Source organism: Gadus morhua, chromosome 19 (genome assembly GCF_902167405.1).
Source record: "Gadus morhua chromosome 19, gadMor3.0, whole genome shotgun sequence".
In the NCBI taxonomy this organism is placed as follows: domain Eukaryota; kingdom Metazoa; phylum Chordata; class Actinopteri; order Gadiformes; family Gadidae; genus Gadus; species Gadus morhua.
In genome coordinates, this window is record NC_044066.1 from 12,918,673 (window position 1) to 12,942,304 (window position 23,632).

Sequence of the window (23,632 nt, forward strand, 5' to 3'; positions counted from 1 at the left end):
AGAGAGAGAGAGAGAGAGAGAGAGAGAGAGAGAGAGAGAGAGATGGAGAATGAGGGAGAGATGGAGAGAGAGAGAGAGAGAGAGAGAAAGAGAGAGAGACACACAGAGACAGAGAGACAGAGAGAGAGACAGCTGCAGTGGTTAGTGGAGGTTTGATGCTGCAGGAGGGGGCTGGGGTTGTTTCACAGTATGTAACGTCACACCCAATCCTTGCAGAGAATTCCAGCCCGCCTCTCTACATCACGAAGTGTGTGTGCTGGGCAAACGCACACATACAATATAACTTAATACACAAACACAGCCACACACAAAAACAGAACCAATCACCCACACAATGCAAACGCTACATAAAATATATTAACCCATTCCAAAACGACCTCAGTGCTAACTCTGTGCTAACTAAGTGCTAGCTCAGTGCTAGCTCATTGCTACCTCGGTGCTATGCTACCTCGGTGCCACCTCAGTGCCAGCTCAGTGCCAGCTCAATGCTACAATAACAGTGCCTCAGTGCTACCTTAGTGCGTCCTCAGTGCCACCTGAGTGCTAGCTCAGTGCTAGCACAGTGCTACCTCAGTGCTGCCTCATTGCTACATCAGTGCTAGATCACTGTTAGCTCATTGCTACTTCGGTGCTAACTCAGTGCTAGCTTATTGCTACCTCAGTGCCAGCTCAGTACTAACTCAGTGCCTCAGTAGTACTACCTCAGTGCTACCTCAGTGCTAGCGCAGTGCTAGCTCAGTGCTACCTCAGTGCTACCTCAGTGCTTACTCAGTGCTACCTCAGTGCTAGCTCATTGATAGCTCAGTGCAACAACTGTTGTAGCACTGCTACCTCAGTGCTAGCTCAGGGCTAGCTCAGTGCTAGCTCAGCCTACCAGGCAGTTGAGGTCCATGCCGGCCTCCAGCAGCGTCAGCACCGCCCCCTGGTGGCCGTTCCTCGCCGCCAGGTGCAGCGGCGTATGGCGCCGCGTGTGACACGTCATCAGGTTAGGGTGGGCACTCACCAGCATGCACACCACCTAGGGGGGAGAGGGGGAGATGGGAGGGAAAGAGAAGGAGGGAGGGAGGGAGGGAGGGAGGGTTGGGAGGGAGGGACGCAGAGAACGTGAGGGAGATGTAAAGAGAAAAGGAGAGAGATGGAGGGAGAGAGAGGAAGAGAGAGGGGGAGAGACACCGAGAACGAAAGGGAAGGTAGAGAGAGGGAGGGATGGAGAGGACAAAGTAGGAGTAAATGAATGGGAAGGAAAAAGAATAGTTAATCAACCTGTGTGGGTGTTTTGGGTGTGTGTCTGTGTGTGTGCGTACTAAACTTTCCTTTCTGAACAGTGAGGGATTCCCCTCATGATAGATGAGAGAAAACGAGAGAGAGAGAGAGCCCGCTTCATTCATTCATTATTCATTCATAACCAGGCTGACCCAGTGAATTGCCTGTACTTTAGCAGAGTGTTTTAGTGTTTCATTATTTCCTGTGCGCCTTTATTTTTGGTATGTATGTATGTGTGTGCGTGCGTGTGCGTGTGAGACACCCATACATTATACATAAACCTCACCATTACACTTCAGCTCACACACGATCAAACTCCCGCATTAACATTGACACTTCCCAGTGTCTCCTCATCACCACTCCCAAGGGATCTATATGTCGACATCTATATTTATATATATAGATATAGATATATATACGCACAAATATAATAATTCTTCATTTAATTTAATTGTTCAAATTTACTAATTTGTTTCAATTTATCATGTCTCTAGGGACACTGATTACATTATTTAAAATCTTTTTCGTTTTCTTGCTTTTTTTGTTTTGACAGCGGTCAACCTCCTCGTCTGGGAGGAACAGTTCAGAGGAACACTGAGAACAGCTCAGCTCCTGTTCAGAGGAACACTGAGAACAGCTCAGCTCCTGCTCAGAGGAACACTGAGAACAGCTCAGCTCCTGTTCAGAGGAACACTGAGAACAGCTCAGCTCAGCTCCTGCTCAGAGGAACACTGAGAACAGCTCAGCTCCTGTTCCTCAGCTCACTGAGCCGCTCTGGGGTCTCACCTGTAGGCGGCCGTAGAGAGCGGCCATGTGGGAGGGGGGGGGGGGGGGGGGATGGGGTCTCACCTGTAGGCGGCCGTAGAGAGCGGCCAGGTGGGGGAGGGGGGGGGGGGGGGGGGGGGGGGGGGGATGGGGTCTCACCTGTAGGCGGCCGTAGAGAGCGGCCAGGTCCAGGGGGGTCTCCTGGCGGCTGTTCCTCATGGTGGGGTCGGTGAGCTCCGTCAGCAGGGTGGAGACCACCTCCACGTGGCCGTACTGAGCCGCGCAGTGGAGCGCCGTCTCACGCTCGTGGTTCTATGGGGAGATATTAGGAGTGGGGAGGGGGGGGGAGAGGACAAAGGAGGGGGGAGAGAGGAGAGAGGAGAGAGGGGAGAGGGGAGAGAGGAGAGGGGAGAGGGGAGAGGGGAGAGAGGAGAGAGGGGAGAGGGGAGAGGACAGAGGAGGGGGGAGAGAGGAGAGAGGAGAGAGGGGAGAGGGGAGAGGGGAGAGGGGAGAGAGGAGAGAGGGGAGAGGGGAGAGGACAGAGGAGGGGGGAGAGAGGAGAGAGGAGAGAGGGGAGAGGGGAGAGGGGAGAGAGGGGAGAGAGGAGAGAGGAGAGAGGGGAGAGAGGAGAGAGGGGAGAGGGGAGAGAGGGGAGAGAGGAGAGAGGAGAGAGGGGAGAGGGGAGAGGGGAGAGAGGAGAGAGGGGAGAGGGGAGAGGACAGAGGAGGGGGGAGAGAGGAGAGAGGAGAGAGGGGAGAGGGGAGAGGGGAGAGAGGGGAGAGAGGAGAGAGGAGAGAGGGGAAAGAGGAGAGAGGGGAGAGGGGAGAGAGGGGAGAGAGGAGAGAGGAGAGAGGGGAGAGGGGAGAGGGGAGAGAGGAGAGAGGGGAGAGGGGAGAGGACAGAGGAGGGGGGAGAGGAGGGAGGGAGGTCTGGGTGAGTAAATCAAGCAGAATAAAACGTTCTTAATCCGGTAAAAGACTTAGCGTTGTCATTGTGCCTGTGCCTGTGTGTGTGTGTATGTGTGTGTGTGTGTGTGTGTGTGTGTGTGTGTGTGTGTGTGTGTGTGTGTGTGTGTGTGTGTGTGTGTGTGTGTGTGTGTGTGTGTGTGTGTGTGTGTGACGTGTGTGTGGATGTGTATAAAGCCAACAGACACATGAGCTGTCACGGCAACAGGATATCATGCTTGTAGATATACGGACAACGTCTAATCAATAAGTCCAATCAGTTGGAAGGACCTGGGCATCATTCAACTTTTTACCAGACCATTTACCAGTCAGAACTAGTAGTCTGATCTATCAGGACTGTAAGAGCCAACATCGAGACAACGAGCCCCTGCAGCCGTCCAATCACGGCTGAGCTCTCTGTCGCCCCCCTCTGGTTGGAAAGCTTATCAACATATTGAACACATCAATATGATATCATAATGATATGGAAACATCTGCACTGAGTCTGTATAGATAATGTGATGAATGAAAAACAGCAACCAAACATTATGGAAATGTTTCAAGAACCATCTGGAAGAGAGGGAAGGAGAGAGAGGAGGAGAGAGCAAGAAAGAAAGAAAGAAAGAAAGAAAGAAAGAAAGAAGAAAGAAAGAAAGAAAGAAGAGAGAGAGAGAGAGAGAGAGAGAGAGAGAGAGAGAGAGAGAGAGAGAGAGAGAGAGAGAGAGAGAGAGAGAGCGAGAGAGAGAGCGATAGGAAGAGAGCGAAAAAGATTATTTTCCCACCAAAGACCCTGAAATTAAAAATGGAAAACCAAAGGAGATATCATCTCCTTTCTGTCACGGCTGCTCTCAACGCTACGGCCCCAAGGGAGAACACGCCCCTCCCCCCCTCTCCCCCAGAACCCCTCCTCACTCTGCAGTGACAAAGAGAGTGAGGCGGGAGAGAGAGTGAGGCGGGAGAGAGAGTGAGGCGGGAGAGAGAGTGAGGCGGGAGAGAGAGTGAGGCAGGGGAGAGAGAGTGAGGCGGGAGAGAGTGAGGCAGGAGAGAGAGTGAGGCGGGAGAGAGAGTGAGGCGGGAAAGTGAGTGAGGCAGGAGAGAGAATTAGGCAGGAGAGAGTGAGGCGGGAGAGATTGAGGGGGAGAGAGAGTTAGGCAGGAGAGAGAGTGAGGCAGGAGAGAGAGTGAGGCGGGAGAGAGAGTTAGGCGGGAGAGAGAGTGAGGCAGGAGAGAGAGTGAGGCGGGAGAGAGAGTGAGGCGGGAGAGAGAGTGAGGCGGGAGATAGAGTGAGGCGGGAGAGAGAGTAAGTAAGTACGGTATGAGTCAAAATAAGAAGGCAGCAACCCCCCCCCCCACACAGACACAGACACATCAGGTACCCATAAGACGCCCCCCCAGAGCCTTGAGCAGGGGAAGGTGCATCTCCCCTCGCTGATAACACCTGCAGAGAGAGACTCAGCCAGAGAGTCACTGGCAGGGCGGGATTCCCCAAGAGCCTCCACATCTAAACCTACAGAGCTACTGACACACACACAATCGACCACCTCAGCCCTGGACAAAGGGGGGGGAGAGAGAGAGAGAGAGAGAGAGAGAGAGAGAGAGAGAGAGAGAGAGAGAGAGAGAGAGAGAGAGAGAGAGAGAGAGAGCCTTGCTCCCCTCTCTAGCAGAGAGGTAATATATTTCCATTAAGCCGCCATGACAGCTCGCCGGGATCCTCCCGCCGTGTGTCTCGCTGCTGATTGGACGACAAACAGCCCATAATGTCACATCAACAGACATCGCCACGGCGAGCATCACGCCGTGTCGGCACGGCGATACACACAATGCCCACGGAAACCAGTCAATACAAAGGGGGTCCGCACGTGTGTGTGTGTGTGTGTGTGTGTGTGTGTGTGTGTGTGTGTGTGTGTGTGCGTGTGTGTGTGTGTGTCGGTGTGTGTCGAGATGGAGGAAGCATATGGTTCCATTTAGAAGCGCAGTAGCAACATGTGTGTGGAAGTACACACACACACACACACACACACAAATGTGACCTCTTCCCTTGCTTTCACCTCTGAGTTCACACAGTCTCTACAGGCACCCATGGGAGGCTAAGGGCCAGCTTGGGGCCAGATAGGGGCAAGGTAGGGGCAAGGTAGGGGCCAGATAGGGGCCTGTGGGAAAGACTTTTAGGGGTGTGGGGGGATGGGAGCGGGGGGGGGGGGGGGTGCATATCAGGCCCTGCAGGTAGTGGGAAGGACAGTATTGCAACGATGTGTGTGCAGAGCAGGGACACACAAACTCACGCACACACACTCATGCACACTTATGCATGCACACACACACACACACACACACACACACACACACACACACACACACACACACACACACACACACACACACACACACACACACACACACACACACACGTCAATACTCTATTTAAGCACCCTAACGACCAGACGACACCCTGCAGAGGGGAGCCGGTCAGTCGACCGCCGGGGGACAGTAAGAATCAACACCGTGTACCGCTTCGGATTAAAAAGAACTGCGGAAGGATAAGATAATGAATTATGAATCATGAATATGTAGCGTGATATGTACAGTAGTCTCATTATATCAAGGATTCCTCCCATTAAAACTGTATCAACTTGATATATTGCCCTTTCATTAATCATTCATCATCTCAGGCTGCACATGGATGTGGAACTGTACAATATTGGTGATTCTCCTGTGCAGAATATGGTGGATGTGTTAGAGGCACATTAAGAAAAAACGATATCTTTCATTTCAGTGTTACCATAGAAAACAATATCAGCCATATGAACACTTTGTAGGAATAAATATCTGTAAAAAGAACGCTTCTGTACGATCTATGCTTCCACCCATCACTTTCCCCCTCTTCCTTCATTTATCCCTGATATACTTTCTCTCCCTTACCACCGATACAAAAATCAACATGCACCTACGCGCTTGCACAGACACACAGGTTAGTGCAGCTGGTCAAAAAAAAAGAAGTTAACAAGCAGACTTCGCTATCAGTCACCCTCGCACAAACAAACACACAAATTCATGCTAATACACTGAAATGAATAGACACACACACAACACACACACACACAGTAAACATCTACAGCTGTAGCGCTCCAGGGACTAATTAGGCAGCCCTTAACGACCACTAGCCACGAATAACAGCCAATAGGACGGAGTGTTAACAGTGATAAGAGCCAATATAGGCAGCCTCAGCTGCACTGTACAAGACGGGTTGTTTGCTCTCTCTCTCTCTCTCTCTCTCTCTCTCTCTCTCTCTCTCAGTTGAGCATGAAGATAAAGTTTAAGATAACGTTTAAGCCCCCTTTATATTTGATCAATAAAACAACTTCATAGAAAGCTATGAAAGTTAACTCCCCCACACACACACACACACACACACACACACACACACACACACAAACAGCAAACAAACATAGGAAATATGATTTGCGTGGTAAACATCGATGCTGTCGATAAGTTTTGCTCACGGTCGTAAATCTTCAGTAAGGGGCCGGCTCTAGAGGTACCACTGCTGCTTGGGCTTGTGAAACACAAACACACTGGCAGCACGTGTGTGTTTGTGTGTCTATTTCTGTCTGTCTGTCTGTCTGTCTGTCTGTCTGTCTGTCTGTCTGTCTGTCTGTCTGTCTGTCTGACTGTCTGTCTGTCTGTCTGTCTGTCTGTCTGTGAATAAGAGGGCCTGCAGAACTCTCTAAGGCCTAACAAAATCAAAATGTTACGTAAGGTCCATAGTAGAACATTGTTAAGATGAACTACACACCGACACCACTCGAACATATCACGTAATCATGGTGAAATGCGGAATATCTTGCTAATTATTATTAGCAATCAGCTAACAACACTCTGAGGGAAGCAGTTATGGATTTAGAGGTTATGGAGGAATGCATCCTAATGAGGCAGCAGGGAAAATAAATGAGCTCCAGGGAGACATTAGGAGGACCGCCGGGAGAGACTGGAGAAAGGGCAACAAGACGGCAGGAAAACGGTTCAGTGATTAGGAAAATACACCAACATAAATACTGAGTGAGAGAGAGAGAGAGAGGGGTGGAGAGAGAGAGAGACCGATGGGAGATGGGAGAAGAGAGAGAGAGAGAGAGAGAGAGAGAGAGAGAGAGAGAGAGAGAGAGAGAGAGAGAGAGAGAGAGAGAGGGAGATGGGAGATGGGAGATGGAGAGAGAGAGAGAGAGAGAGAGAGAGAGAGAGAGAGAGAGAGAACCAGAAGGTTATGGTAATGTTGGTGATGCTAATGGTGTTGCACTACAACAATGTTACGGGGGTGACCTGGATGTAGAGGGGGTCCCATGGGGTCAGCGGTGTTACTGGTGGGGAGCTCACCTGCTGGTTGACGCGGCACTGGGAGGGCCCGTGTTGGAGCAGGATGCGGACGATGTCCACGTCGCCGCGCCAGGCGGCCAGGTGCAGCGGCAGGCAGCCCTTACTGTCGGCCACGTTGGACGAGGCCTCGAACTGCAGCAGCTTCAGCACCACCTCCCTGCAGCGGAGAGACCCCAGTCACGATGAGACCCCCGTCATGGTGAGACCCCCGTCATGGATAGACCCCCTTCACGGTGAGACCCCCGTCACTGTGAGACCCCCGTCACGGTGAGACCCCCGTCGTGGTGTGACCCCCGTCATGATGAGACCCCCGTCACTGTGAGACCCCCGTCATGGTGAGACCCCCGTCACGGTAAGACCCCCGACACGTGACACAGAGGGACCCCCGTCATGGTGAGACCCCCTACATGATGAGACCCCCGTCATGGTGAGACCCCCGTCATGGCGAGACCCCCATCACTGTGAGTCCCCTGACACGTGCCACGGAGGGACCCCCATCATGATGAGACCCCCGTCATGATGAGACCCCCGTCATGGTGAGACCCCCGTCATGGCGAGACCCCCATCACTGTGAGACACCCGACACGTGACACGGAGGGACCCCCATCATGGTGAGACCCCCGTCATGGTGAGACCCCCGTCATGGTGAGACCCCCATCACTGTGAGACCCCCGACACGTGACACGGAGGGACCCCCATCATGGTGAGACCCCCGACATGGTGAGACCCCCGTCATAATGAGACCCCCGTAAGGGAGAGACCCCCGACATGGTGAGACCCCCGTCATTGTGAGACCCCCGTCATGGTGAGACCCCCGTCATGATGAGACCCCCGTCATGGTGAGACCCCCGTCATTGTGAGACCCCCGTCGTGGTGAGACCCCCGTCGGGGAGAGACCTCTGTCAGGGTGAGACCCCGATGATGGTGAGGCCCCCGTCACGACGAGGCCCCCGTCATGGTGAGACCTTCGACACGATGAGGCCCCCATCATGGTGAGGCCCCAGTCAGGGAGTGACCCCTGTCATGGTGAGCCCCCATCACTGTGAGACGCCCCTGGTGGTGCTAAAGGGAACACGTGCCGCTAGCATGCTAATGCTCACCGTGGCGGCGGAGACGGGAAAGGGCAAGGCCTCTCAGAGCAGCACTCTGAGGAGGGTTGGCTAATGAAGCGCTTTGTTAGCATGTTTAATTCAGGGCTTCTCCCTCCCATCGCTCCGCATTAATAGTCTGAGTCGGTGTTCCACCAACAAACAGAGAAACGCTTTCAGAGATTGAAACGACACCAGGCGGTCGATATCCAGTCAGTAACTGGATGCATATTCTAGGTTACATGCTACGTTAAATGTTATGTTATATGCTAAGCTACATGCTATTTGTGTGCCGCTTTAGTTTAGTTGAATGAGTACAGAATATAAATACAGATGAGGGCTAGGAGTATGAATTCATAAATTCATAAATCAAATATTTAAAAAATGACCATGGAAAAAAGTGTGAAAAGTAATCTAAATTAAAAAAGGACAAAAAAGTTACAAACTAAAGGAAACAGATCTAATCTTCTGCCTCCAGTGTTTTGTTTTTAGATTTATTCTTGTTGTCACATGTCATATCTCTTCCTCTCCATTGTAGGATACAGTTTCATTTAACACTCTCTCTCTCCATCTTTGCATCCCCCCCACCCCATCTTCCTCCAGCTCATGTGAATCAAATCCAGATAATTGCCCCCCTGAAGCCCAGCACTAATCGCTCAGTTCTGCTAACCATGCGGCGTCATGCTAGCTCGCCCCGGAGCGCAGTTGGGGGGAGGGGGGGACAAACTTTACTGGGAGGTTGAAGGTAAACACACACACACACACACCTATTCTCAATCAATATCTATTTTTGCAGATTCTGAGGATCCACTGTAATTATAGGCACCTACTCATGCATGAATGTGTCAATATTACATGTATAAAGAAAACCGTTCCAATGTTGTGAATGGGTAAGTCCTGGACAGAATGTATTAGGGGGTTTGGTGTCAGCCCACTGAGACTAAGAACCTGGACCTCAGATGCTTACATAAGACGGCTTTTAAAACACTATCTCTGCACCTGTTATGTGGGACTCAGTTGTTTTTAGTGTGTCTGTACTGTACAGTGTTGGTATTTGTGTCTTATTGTTTCACCAATATGTGAACAGGCTTAGCACTGGTGTGTGTGCGCGTGTGTGTGCGTACATGTGTGAGTGTGTGTGTGTGTGTGTGTTTGTCCAAGATGGATGAGAAATTGTTTGGGAAATATTAGTTTCATACACTAGAATCATTAATGTAGTGTAATTAGATTATTGAGTCTCCATAACTGAGTCATTCAACGATTATTTAGTATTAAGTCAGCATTTATTCACATTTTGCTCCCGGATGCTATGCTATGGTTAAAGTGACTGCAGGGATTTGATAAACGACAATCGTTTTACCTGTGTCCGTTGAGCGAGGCGTGGTGTAGTGGTGTGTACCCAGAACTGTCGGTGCAGTTCACGTTCAGGCCCTTCCACATGCTGTAGAGGAGACAAAGTAGAGAGGAGACACAGTAGAGATTAGACCCTTCCACATGCTGTAGAGGAGACACAGTAGAGATTAGACCCCTCCACAGGCTGTAGAGGAGACACAGTAGAGATTAGACCCTTCCACATGCTGTAGAGGAGACACAGTAGAGATTAGACCCTTCCACATGCTGTAGAGGGGACACAGTAGAGAGGAGACACAGTAGAGATTAGACCCTTCCACATGCTGTAGAGGAGACACAGCAGAGATTAGACCTTTCCACAGGCTGTAGAGGAGACACAGTAGAGAGGAGACACGGTAGAGATTAGACCCTTTCACAGGCTGTAGAGATAAACATTAGAGAAAAAAACCTTCGGAAGGCTGTTTTGCTGTTCAAAAACCCCAAAATAATAAGTGTTTCATTGTTAGCATTTCATTACCCCGCACAAATAAAGAGTGTTCTTTCCAACCAAAGAACCAGTCCATCCCCCTTAATATGGGAACTTTGGAAAGGGAGAATCTGACCTTTTCAAAGTTTACACGGTTCAGGATGCTGACAAGCATGACTGTAACCAATGTATGGATGAAAGTCCACTTGTAGCGGAGCTACTGCACTTGTAGAGGAGCTACTGCACTTGTAGAGGAGCTACTGCACTTGTAGAGGAGCTACTGCACTTGTAGAGGAGCTACTGCACTTGTAGAAGAGCTACTGCACTTGTAGAGGAGCTACTGCACTTGTAGAAGAGCTACTGCACTTATAGAGGAGCTACTGCAACTGCTGAAGAGGTTCAGTCGCCACGGAGACACACTGATACTGTCCGATGTCTTCATCAGCACAGATATGTGTGTGTGTGTGTGTGTGTGTGTGTGTGTGCGTATGTGTGCGCGAGTGTGCGTGCGTGCGAGTGCGCGCGCGTGCGTGCGTGTGTGTGAGTGGGGGGGTGTGTGTGTGTGTGTGTAGTGTATGTGATTGTGTATTTTTGCGTACCGATCAGTCCCGCTGACCCGTCTCGTGGATGCCCTACAGAGGAGTCAGGTCGTTAGGGGGGGGGGGGGGGGGGGGCTCCAGTCGAGGACCAGAGGGAGAGCAGGGGGACTGGGAGACGAGGAGGGAGATCCTACAGAGAACTAGAAGAGGTTTCCTCACTGGATCAAATCCTCTGCAACATGGACACCAAAGACGGGCTGTTTAAGTCTAAATCCATCGCACAATTATTTATTCTGATTAATCCATGATCCCTTGAGTCTGTGAAATGTCCTCATTAAGCCAAAGCTAATCTCAAGCCACCAGAGGGCAGAGTGAAGTCTGAGACCCTGGCTTTATTTGACATTAATGAAAACCAAAGTGTTCCTTATGAAGATGTGAGCTCAGTATTCTTCTCTGCTGGAGGAGATTAGCGACCAGGCAAGCTGGTCCGCTGACCTGGGGACGCAACAAGACGATCTGTGGGGGCCTCTGGCCCCTCAACACTTGTTATGAATAGAATGATGTCACCAGAACACTCTGGGAGTGAATGAATGAATCTGGATGTAGACACTGTCAACAATACACCTGGGGTCTTGACATACCGTCAAACAAACAGGGTCTTGCTTTGTTTCTGAAATAAGTTACAAACACTCGCTTGAAGCAAATAACATCTGGGTGAGCGTGATAAGAAATGTATTTAGTGCGGTGAGGTGTTAAACACTGATTAAGTTCACATAAATAACGAGATCCCAGGTGTGATTCGTGTGGTCTGAGGCGGAAACAGTGTGTGTGTGTGTGTGTTCATGTGTGTGTTCATGCAGATCAGAGCCCAGAGAAACAGAACTGAGACTTCCTTCAAATGTTAAATGTGTGCTTTTCTTTAAATTCTCCAGAGAGCTGGATGTAAGCCTGACACACACACACACACACACACACACACACACACACACACACACACACACACACACACACACACACACACACACACACACACACACACACACACACACACACACAGCATATTAAAGCACAGACAGCCAGTCAAAGCGTGGCTCACGCCCCCCAGCCTGCGGTCGTTGAACCCACCAGGCCCCAACACCTCAACAAGACGCCATCTTGTTAGTCCCCCCCCCCCCCCCAGACCCTAAAGTCACCAACACTACACCTCAACAAGACGCCATCTTGTTAGTTCCCCCCCCCCCCCCAACCCCAGACCCTAAAGTCACCAACACCACACCTCAACAAGACGCCATCTTGTTAGTTTCCTCCCCAGACCCTCAAGCCCACCGGACCCTCATTCATCACCGTCCAGGCCAAACACAGAGGAGTTGTATCGCTGGTTAAGGGACCGCTTGTTTGGTTACCATGGCGATCATTAGAGGGACAGCACTTTTCTGTGGTCCAGCAACACAACTCGTCACAACTCGACACAACACAACTCGACAGACCAGCACACTCCACACAAGTACGCACCAGCGCTGACACAAAGTGGTCCTGTGTGTGTGTCTGTGTAATCATATTTGGTGTTCGGTGTGTGCGTGTGTTTGATGGTGTTTCTTTGTGTTGGTGAACTTGTTGAGGGGGGAGGGAGGGTGAGACTAACCCATGAGGGGAAGAGACTGTGTGAACCACAAGTTTGACACATATGCAGACTAGTTCTCATCGGTCTTACACACGCCTGTTTGTGAGTCAGTCAACTTCTGCTGATATTCCTCTGGATCAGACTGTCAACACATTCCAGTCTCTCTCTTGTCTCTCTTGTCTCTCTCTCTCTCTCTCTCTCTCTCTCTCTCTCTCTCTCTCTCTCTCTCTCTCTCTCTCTCTCTCTCTCTCTCTCTCTCTCTCTCTCTCTCTCTCTCTCTCTCTCTCTCTCTCTCTCTCTCTCTCTCTCTCTCACAGCAGGGGAGAGGTTGAGAAACGCCTCTACCCGGGTGTGTGATGCGAGTTTGTTTCTGTGTTTGTCTTCGCATGTTTGGAAAAAAAGACAAGACAAGACACCCTCAAACTTACAGCTTTCATATCACAGTCTGCCTTCAAGCAGAAACTTAACTGTGCCTTAGTAGACCCCCCCTGCTCCTGTTGATTCCACCGTTTCTCATTTGCATTACACCCTTCACACACAATATAACATTGACCATCTTAATTATTATTATTATTTATATTGCATTGGTGTTTTCTATTTTCTTTCTGTACATAGGCTATGTATTTGTCTATCCGTTTTATGTTTGTCTAAATTAGTCATGCTTGTGTTTTTGTTATTTGTACCTTTTATGGGTACAAATGGGTTTATGGGTACTTACTACTTTTATGTTGTTTTTTTTACCTGGTGGGGCCTCTTGGACCAGATCAATATTGTAAATAAGAAACTGTTCTTAATGTTTTATCTGGAAAAATAAAGGTTGAATAAAATAAAATTTCCGTGATGCGTGTTTGTCTCTGTGATGCGTGTTTGTCTGTGTGATGCGTGTTTGTCTCCGTGATGCGTGTTTGTCTGTGTGATGCGTGTTTGTCTCTGTGATGCGTGTTTGTCTCCGGGATGCGTGTTTGTCTGTGTGATGCGTTTTTGTCTGTGTGATGCGTGTTTGTCTGTGTGATGCATGTTTGTCTGTGTGATGTGTGTTTGTCTGTGTGATGTGTGTTTGTCTGTGTGATGCGTGTTTGTCTATGTGTTGCAGGTCACAGGTCTCTGGTAGCAGGTCACTCTCTGTGCCTGTGGCGCGCCATCATGTCAAAGGATCAGGAGTTCTTCAGACTAGAGGTGAGGAGGTCCTCGTCTCATTAGTTCCACGAGAACAAGCGCAGTGTGCAGCTCAGAGCGGAACATCAGAGCTTCAGTCTCTCTCAGCTTCAAAGGGACAATCAAGGAGTATTCTGGGAGGTGAGCTGCGGTCCTTCTTCAAAGCTGCTTGTTCTCAAAGCTCTGGATGTTCCTAAAGCTGCTAGAAGGTTCAGTGCGACGGACACTTCACCCCGAGGCAACTAGAATACTCAACACAGGTCCTTACAGAGCAGGTAGGAGGGAAGGCCTGCTCAAGGGCCCCCGGGCAGGGGAGACACCAGACATGGGGGTTTGAACCCACAGCCTCAGGGCCTAGGAAGAACATCACAGCCTTCAGAACAGGTACAGATCAACAGAGAACCAGAAAGAAGAGGAAGTGACCGGAGGAAGCTTCTTGAAGAGATAGCTGAGAAAGTGGTGATGCTTCATTTCCTGTTTGTGGCCCTGCAGCACAGAGTAATCGATAAGGAGGTCACAGGATGTTTGAAGAAGATATGATCTATAAAATAAAGCAGGACAGGGGCTCCTGTTTACAGATCCGCACAGAAGGACACGCGCACACACGCACACACACGCGCACACACACACACACGAACACACCCAAGCAATCCGAAGAGTGGTTGAGAAGGTGTGCGTGCGGAGCACCAGGTCAGGGTGAGCCTTCACAGGCTTCACTATGACGGTTTGTGAGGCCTGCATCGCGCGGTTAGAGTTGTGTTGCGCTTTTACTCTGAAGGCCAATTACTGAGCCACAGGAGGAGGTGACCACTGATCCGCACTCATCTGGTGCTCACACGTACTGGCTTCACCTCTCCCTCTCTCTCGCTCTGTGTACGTCTCTCTCTCATTGCTGCTATACTGGACCGTTTGTGTGTTGGCTATATGTTCTGACCCCACAGGGAGGTTCTTCATCATCTCACCCTCTGGGACACACACACACACACACACACACACACACACACACACACACACACACACACACACACACACACACACACACACACACACACACACACAAAGACAGAGACAGAGAGAACAATCAACTGGAGGGGGTGTCAAGGGAGATAGCTGCTTCTGAAGACCAAATTGACCGAGGAAACAGAGAGCACACACACACACACACACACACACACACACACACACAAACACACACACACACAACACACACACACACACACACACACACAATGAGCAGCTCCTCCAATACACCGTTATATCTATAGATCTAAGTCATATCTCCTGCTCTCCCTGAAGGCCACAAACCGTAACTCCACAACGAATATCATCCTGGGGCCCCCTCCCGGCCCTCTCTCACCTCCGCCTCCACGCTGCAGACGAGCAGGAGAGACACAGTCACACCTCGCACCCTGGGTGGATCTGTCACACACGCACGCACACACACACGCACCCACCCACACACACACACTCTTTCTCCAAACCAGCCACTTGATTTGGATCATTGTTGTCAGCTCTATAAGAAGATGGAAATTGAAAATACCTCCGCTGTGATACAGATTTGAGGGAAGAAATGCGTCATCTTTGATAAGAAATGCTTCCAATCAATATCAACTCCCTCGTTGATTTCACCTCAGTCGAAGTCGTGAGCCAAGCCAAGGTGATGTTTCAGTACTTCAGTACAACTGGATTGCAGACAATCTATTCAAGCATAAATGTTCCACCAGGTGGGAGACAGCCAGTCAGTATTACCACCTACAGTGATTCAACATGCCTGCGAAGTCATACTGCTCTATAATTCCTGCATCAAGGCCAAAACAACTTGTGCCTTGCTCCAATATCCATACTATGGGTGTTCAAATTAAGATCGGGGCGAAAATAAGTGTACTGAAAGGACCCAGATGGTGTACTGAAAACGGTCAAACCAGTGTGGATCCATGTATATTTTTCATACTCAACGGCAGTCATCTAGCTACGTAGCGTAAGAGGGCGGAGCCACGCGGAGTAATTTTGTAGCTTAATAGCTTTTATAGCATTTTATAGCTGCTAGGAGCAAAGAGTTCACTGTTCAAACCAGGATGTTTATTGCGGGGGACGTGCTGCAGCGGCAGTCGCATTCGTAATTTCCTGTTACTGCACCACGAAGTATTAGATTTGGAACAACTCTGAAATCAGTACATTTAGTGAGTGCGGATAGTGTACTACGTTTAAGTGTACTCATGGAAGCATGGATATTGGAACACAACATTGGTTTGGTTTGGTTTTGCCTGTTCTACAGTCACAGGTTCAAAACCCCCAGGACAACGGAGGCTCTGTACATCAACCACAGGCTGGGGACCTCGGATACAACCAGACCCCAGGGTGACCAGGGTAACTCAACCCCAGGGCCAGTATCCCCAGGGCCAGCATCCCCAGGGCACTAAACCCCTGGGTCACTAAACCCAAGTGTCACCAAACCCCAGGGTCACTAAACCCCAGGTTCACTAAACCCCAGGGTCACCAAACCCCAGGGTCACTAGACCCCATTGTCACTAAACCAGAAGTTCACTAAACCCCAGGGTCACCAAACCCCAGGGTCACTAGACCCCATTGTCACTAAACCCCAGGGTCACCAAACCCCAGGGTCACCAGAACCCAGGGTCACCAGACCCCAGGGTCACTAAACCAGAAGTTCACTAAACCCCAGGGTCACTAAACCTCAGGGTCACTAAACCCCAGGGTCACTAAACCCTCGGGTCACCAGGTCACTTAACCCGAGGGCCAGTCGTTGCCGTCCGCTTCCAATGAGCTGTTTGAAAGCGATCCACTGATTCACCAAACAAATTGTTTTCTCAGGGTGTGTTTCTGCCGATCGTGCACCCAGCTCGTTAAGAACATCCTCGGTAGTGGAAAACCTCGTTAGTGGAAGCCCGGCATAGAGAGGCTGCCCCGCCCCTTTTTCAAGGTTCAATAATCCGAACAGACCTTGTAAATACCGGCCGGTTAAATCAATCCGAAAAAAATTCCTGCATATCGATTGGGTTAGGGTTAGGGTTAGGGTTAAAATTCCTGCATATTGGATTTCTGTATTGACGTCGTTCATCGATCCATACAGAAAGGTCCTGTTGATCGCACTAGGCCAACCCTCAAAATACGGTCTGAAACACAATCCCATGCTCCTCGGGCCTAGAGCCTAGAGAACTAGAGCCTCTGGAGAGAAATACCTCCCATGATTAGAGCGCCCTTAATTTCCCAGCGCTAAAGGTTCGGTTGTAGGGTTTCAGTACTTCAGGGTCTGGACTTCTTGGCCGTGACCTGGAGGTCAAACAGCAGGAGGTGATGGATGAGGTCTGAGCTTCATGATAAATACATCAGTTACTGCTGAATCAATACAAATAAAAGATTCTGTACTGAGAGAGATTTACCCTCAGGTTGATGATCAAATGTCAAAACACATTTAATGTTCATTTTCAAATGACTTTAGTGATTGGGGTGTTCGATTCCCAGGCTAAAGGTCCTGGGTTCGATCCCCTCACCATTTCTGCACTCTCCCCATAGGCATTATTGAGCAAAATGCCCAGTAATGCGCCACTCGCCAGCAGCTCCTATTGAGCTCTCTCTCTCACTCTCTCCTAAAGCATAGTAACGAAACAACAATCTGATCATCTGGTCAGGAGTGAGACTCATCCAGGAAATGAATTAACTTGAGTTTAAACTGACCCCTGATCCTTTATGCATCCTGTTGTTGTGTGTATTTGTTTGTGCGTGCTCTAGCATGAGTGAAAGTATGTTTATTTCGAGGTCAAACTGGGCGATGATTCTGCACAAAATCAATCCGTCTATTCATGCAAACTCATGAATGAGGTGAAACTAGGCCATGGGGTCAGATTACTGTGTGTGTGTGTGTGTGTGTGTGTGTGTGTGTGTGTGTGTGTGTGTGTGTGTGTGTGTGTGTGTGTGTGTGTGTGTGTGTGTGTGTGTGTGTGTGTGTGTGTGTGCGTGCGCGTGTATGCGTGCATGTGTGTGTTAGTGTGTATGCGCGGCGCGTGCACGCGTGTTTGTATGGATGTGTGTGTATGTGTATGTCCTACCACCTTTACTGTACCACCTGTACACCTCAGATCTCACACTGGAAAAAACACAGAATCCAGCCAGCCCTCAGCTAGCCAGCCAACCAGCCAGCCAGCCAGCCAGCCATCGATGGAGCTGGGTGGGCCGTGTCAGCGGGGGAAACGTCAGCCACGGCCGGGGTGCAAATGGAGCGGATCTCTAGAGTGAAGCCATCGATCAGAGGCTATAGATCCAGGAGAAACCATGTCTAGATAGAGTGTCTGTGTGTGTGTGTGTGTGTGTGTGTGTGTGTGTGTGTGTGTGTGTGTGTGTGTGTGTGTGTGTGTGTGTGTGTGTGTGTGTGTGTGTGTGTGTGTGTGTGTGTGTGTGTGTGTGTGTGTCTGTGCGTGTGTGTGGCATGGCTTCTATAAATAAATCTTATCGGCCGGGGGGCAGTCCCTGCCTCCAGAGTTTAAACCTAAACATGGAGGCAGAGAGGAAAGCATCCCTCTCTCTCACTGGGATCTCCTCCTTGGTTCCCCTCAAGCGTTCTGAAACATCTCCTCCACAACCAGCAGGACATCCCTACTCGGAACCAACAGTGTCGATCAGGCAGCCGCCTCCTGCCCCCTGGGAGGAAGGCTCTCTGACACCCGATGGGGTTTAGTTTCTAACCCATTCATCTCGGACACAGAGCCAGGAGTGTTTGTTTCGCTCTCTCTTTGGCAACACAAGGCGTACTAACGCACCATCGGAGGGGAATCAGAGTCCTGATGGTACGACTGGCCCTATCACACTGCTATTCTCAGTGGTCCGGGGTTTAGCAGTTAAGCACCGTGTGCGAGCGGAGAGCCAACCAAACATTCACACTAACAGAGGCTCCACACAACATTAGGAGGTGGAACCACAACACACAGGGTGTGTGTGTGTGTGTGTGTGTGTGTGTGTGTGTGTGTGTGTGTGTGTGTGTGTGTGTGTGTGTGTGTGTGTGTGTGTGTGTGTGTGTGTGTGTGTGTGTGTCTAGCAGCCATGACTATATATGGTGTTCTGGTTGGCTTTAGTTTACATCAACTCTCCGCTCCTCTTTCCGCAGCACTCCGGACCGAACACCAGAAACACCTTGGACACGTGGGTAGAATGAGGCCAAATATAAACAACACACTCCGAACACACAACGCCAAAGATGGACACGCGCTCACACACAGAGACGCAGCGGTATTGCAATCAATAATACCTATTGATCAAATAAAAGAACGCATGGATAGAAGACGCTCTTCGGGGTGACGCGAGACCCAGGGAGGAACGTGGTGTGGTTTGCATAGTGACCGTTTCCCTGAGTGTCCGTTGTGGGGCTGCTGGTGTGTATCGTGCGTGTGTTCACGTGCACTAGCATCTGTGTGTGTTCAGGAAACTCTGAATAATGTGAAGAATTCGACCCCTGAGTTGACCTGGGCGAGAGAGAGAGAGAGTAAGTAAGTAAAGAGAGCAAGCGATATAGATAGGTCTGTGTGTCTGAGTCTGTGTCTCTGTGTGTCTGTGTGTGTGTGTGTGTGTGTCTGTGTCTGTGTGTCTGTGTTAGTGTGTGTCTTGTGTGTCTGAGTCTGTGTCTCTGTGCATTCACGCGCGCGTGTGTGTGTGCGTGCGTGCGTGCATGCGTGCGTGCGTGCGTGTGCGTGTGTCTTTGTGTCTGGGGGGGGTGTCATCCCATAATTCATCTGTTTTCTCTCTCCGTTACGCTAATGTATGCTAATGGTGAACAGGATTAGATTACAAGGTGACAGGGTTCAAACCGGGAGGTTTATCAACAGGGCTCACAGTGTGGAGGTTTAACAACACGGTGAGTATCCATCCAACGTGCACGCTGGGCTGGTAGCAGCTGGGGCAGCCAGCGTGTCCACCTTCTGTTGTGTTCATTCTGACGTTATTCACGGAGCACACTGCAAACAAACTACAGAACGACGACGGAACATGTCCCTATTTAGTCAAATAGAGGACACTGGGGGATTGAACCCAGATCCTTTTGGCTGTGCGTCCGAGCATGACACCATCCTCAACTTATGTGGAGTATGAGTTGGAGGCAGACATAAACCAGAGCCAAGATAGCTCCACAATTAAAATACTAAAATGGTGGAAGTGAAAGAATGCTGATGCATCAGTGAAAGGGTTTAAAAAGGGCATAAGTCACGTCCAGCTACTGCTGAAGCCTGCTTCCCAGAAGTGTTGGAGAAGTAAGTGGTTTAACACTCTCACCTTCTTGTTTCGTCTCTAAAGTATAATGAAGAAGAAGAACCCATTGACCTCAACGACCACACAACAAACCATGTGACTCATATCGACTAATCAAAGATGGGAGAAACTGGTAATATGAATAAAGTTCTAAGTTCTGTTATAATGTTGCGATTACCTTCCTTTTAATGCTTTCAAAACAACCACAACAGAGAGCTTCAATCAGTGAACATTTGAAGGATTTTAAAAAGTTCAAAGAAATCTTTGTAAAGGCTGAGAAAAGCCTAGCTCGCTCAAAAGATAATCCCTTCAATTTGATCAAACGCGTTTGTGTCATGGGAAATGACGAGTCATATTTCCTCAGAGCTAAACTAAATGTCTGTCTTTAGCAGAAACACTGACATCCTCTTAAATCAAGTAAGCAAGCAAATTAGTCACCACCAAACTTCTAAGTGGTTTCATGTTCCAGACAGGAAGTGAGTGGGGAAGGTAGCAACCAGAGGCCATTACTAATTCTAATCGGCTTCTGAGAATATCCCCAGAGTTCGATTGGAAGGAGAGGTTGTAGAGCCAGTGAGGTCCTAGAATCTGCTGGTTGTTACACTTTGGAACTGATTGTTTACCGTTATGTAGGCGATTCGTCAATTATACTTTAGGGATGCTTTTATGGTGTGTGAACACTAATAATAATAATGGTAATCTAGGAGCAGGGAGGAGTTTGGGCCCTTGCTCAGGGATACCACCGGTGAGGCTGCAAACATCTGGGAATCTATCCCCAAACCACGACCCTTTGTATGGCCGGTTCTTCAGTAAGGCACTGGGAACTCTGGGAACACTGGGAGCACTGGGAGCACTCCAGCCCTCCAACCCGCTGAGGTTTAAAGAGGATGTTTAAGTCTTTTCAATGTACCCCCCCCCCCCCCCCCCCCCCCTTTCCGATCACTACCCCGATGCAAAGTCACACGTGCATGAGCACACAGCCGTGAGATCACATGATACACACACACACCAGGCTGAGAATGGCGATGGTCACACGCAAACGCACACACACACACACACACACACACACACACACACACACACACACACACACACACACACACACACACACACACACACACACACACACAGCTGCATGCAATTACGAACCACAAGATGGTATTTAAAACACAAGGCCTCTGGCCTGTGCAATTTATCAAAATAGCTGTTCAAGAAAAACATGGAAACCTTTCACATGAGCCGTGCAACAATTAAAAACTCACCCCCTCACCTCATCCAAATTCGATTTTTTTACTATTTAATTTGTTTGCTCATTTGAGTCGTGTGCATTCGTCTTAACATGCATGTTCGTATGTGTGCATCCAAGTTGTGTGTTCATATGTGTGTGGGTGGGGCACATATGTAAGTTTGTGCATGTGCGTGTGTGTGTGGGTGCGTGCGTGCGTGTGTGCGTGCGAGTGCATGTATGTGTGTATGCGTGAGTGTGTGTACATACATGACCATTACAGCTTAGTTCTTCATAATTCATTCTAGGCACAAATAGCTCTTTATACATCAGCTCAGTGAAAGCATTCATTAGTCTAACGGCGAAAAAACAGCCCTAAAGTGCTCCTTACAATGTAATATACAAGTATTATGACAGAGGAAAAAGCAAAGGTTGTTTACTTCCTTTTTTATTCTGAAATAGTTGTTTGAGACGACTAAATGAATGGCAGCAGCTAGTTTAATCTACATGCTAACTGGCTGTAAGCCAATTGATTTACTAGCAACTATTGACGACTGACTTTAGAAGCTCTTTAGAGTAGCAGGGTCGATGGCCGCACGCCGTGGGTGAAAGCCTTTTACAACGTGTGCACATAACATTTTATTTGGCTATGATTGAGCAATTACAGCATTCTGCTCAACAGATAAATTAAGGTGAAATATGATGAAATGATTCACTGTTCAAACAAGCGTATTTGTACATGTATTCATCGTTCTACATGGGAATATGGGACAAATAGAGTCAGTAATCTGGTTGAAGGCCAAGGTTTTACAATCGTACTGGGAAATCTAAATTCTCCATGAAACAACCTGAGTCGCCAGTAGCTACACTACAGTAGCTAGGCTGCTACGCCACAGTACCTAGGCTACTCGGTGTGCTGAGAGCCATTTGCCCGTTGGCTAGGATCAGGTGTACACCGTCAGGTGGCAGAGCGGAAGCCATTCATACCTGGGGCGATCTCCTCCTCAACCATGTTGACCTACATTATGCTCTGCAGGTCCTGCTGTCATCCAGCAAACACACAAGAAGTGGGCCTCAGAGCGCTATCTTTCCCTCTCTTTCATTCTCTCGCTCTCACTCTTTGGATGTCCAAACCGTTTGTGTTCCCTAATATCATATACCTGAGTTCACTGAGCCGTATTGATTTACAGTCGACCTGGCTAAATGACTAAAACAACGTTTCAACTACATCAGTCAAAGCTTCTTCTCTCAGATTTATTCTCCCTGTTCGACGACAAAGACAGCGGTGTGTTGTTTAGAATGTTTGAATAGTAAATAAACAGCAGTCGTCATGGTCTCCTCTCTGTCCCACACAAACATGTATATGCACCAACACAAGGTCTGTCTCTCACACACACACACACACACACACACACACACACCCTGGTCAGACCCTCGTTAGTGAGGGCCTGACCCTTCTGGCTAGTGTTACACAGTCTCTACCACACTCACACACACACACACACACACACACACACACACACACACACACACACACACACACACACACACACACACACACACACACACACACACACACACACACACACACAAAGCCCTCAACTTTGAGACGGAAAGACTGCAGTGGGAGGAGGTGTGGACCAATCACACACCAATAAATCTTCTCTTATGAGAACCGACTGCCTTGTGGGGACCGACACTTATCATACCCCACGCCCCAAAGTGCAGTTTCTCGCATGCTTGTGTGCTAAAAAAAGACGAGTGTGGAAACCACAGACAGCCCATAAACAGAGAACTGTTGTGAATTCCTCCATCGGCCGTAGTTTGTAGAACACATTCTGGCAGGGGTCGGTTGTAATTGCGGTTCTTATCATCTAAACCTCAGGGATAACAAGGAAAGTTTGTCTTAATACTCTGATGTCGGTACACCCCCCCCCCCCCCCCCCCCCCCCCCCCCCTCCTCTTAGGAGCGGACCCAGATAAATACTGTAAACACTGAAACATTACTGCTAGCTTAGCGCAGCTCTGTGAATGCACACACAGGAGCCACAAGCTAGGGCGAGGGTGTAGAGAGTTGTCAACTTGTTCACCACAGTTTGTTGCTGTAGAGGAAGTAGATTGTGATTAGCTAACCAGATATTAATATTAAGACTGCTGGGGGCCAGGCCTACGATAGACTATGTTGGTCACAAATAACTTTCAAATGCCTCATGTTAACACAAAACAGAACTCAAAAGTCACAAATATCCTGCGGTCAACATGAAAGATTTGTGCATACTACACTTTATACACACACACACACACACACACACACACACACACACACACACACACACACACACACACACACACACACACACACACACACACACACACACAAACCACACACACCACACACACACACACACACTTTGTGGTGTGGGAACGAAGGATTGTGTCTGGTGGTCTGGGAGGATGATGGGCAGCAGGGGAAGGTCCAGCTGAGACCGAATGCTCTCCTGGGGACCTGGACCCCTGCTGTTCCACTTTGCGGTCCTACCACCAGTCCCAGCTGGACGGTGTGAGGTGCGCCCACGCGTCCAGCGTCTCGTCCCAAC

General features: G+C 49.3%; 1 protein-coding gene across 1 annotated transcript in view; it reads right to left on the reverse strand.

Annotated features, from left to right (window-relative positions):
* The window catches only part of anks1b (ankyrin repeat and sterile alpha motif domain containing 1B), a 124,071-nt gene that overhangs the window by 84,842 nt on the left and 15,597 nt on the right, over positions 1-23,632 (reverse strand). The window contains 4 exon segments of the mRNA XM_030342100.1: positions 875-1,018; positions 2,188-2,340; positions 7,340-7,496; positions 9,788-9,868. Coding sequence (XP_030197960.1) covers positions 875-1,018; positions 2,188-2,340; positions 7,340-7,496; positions 9,788-9,868 — 535 coding nt within the window.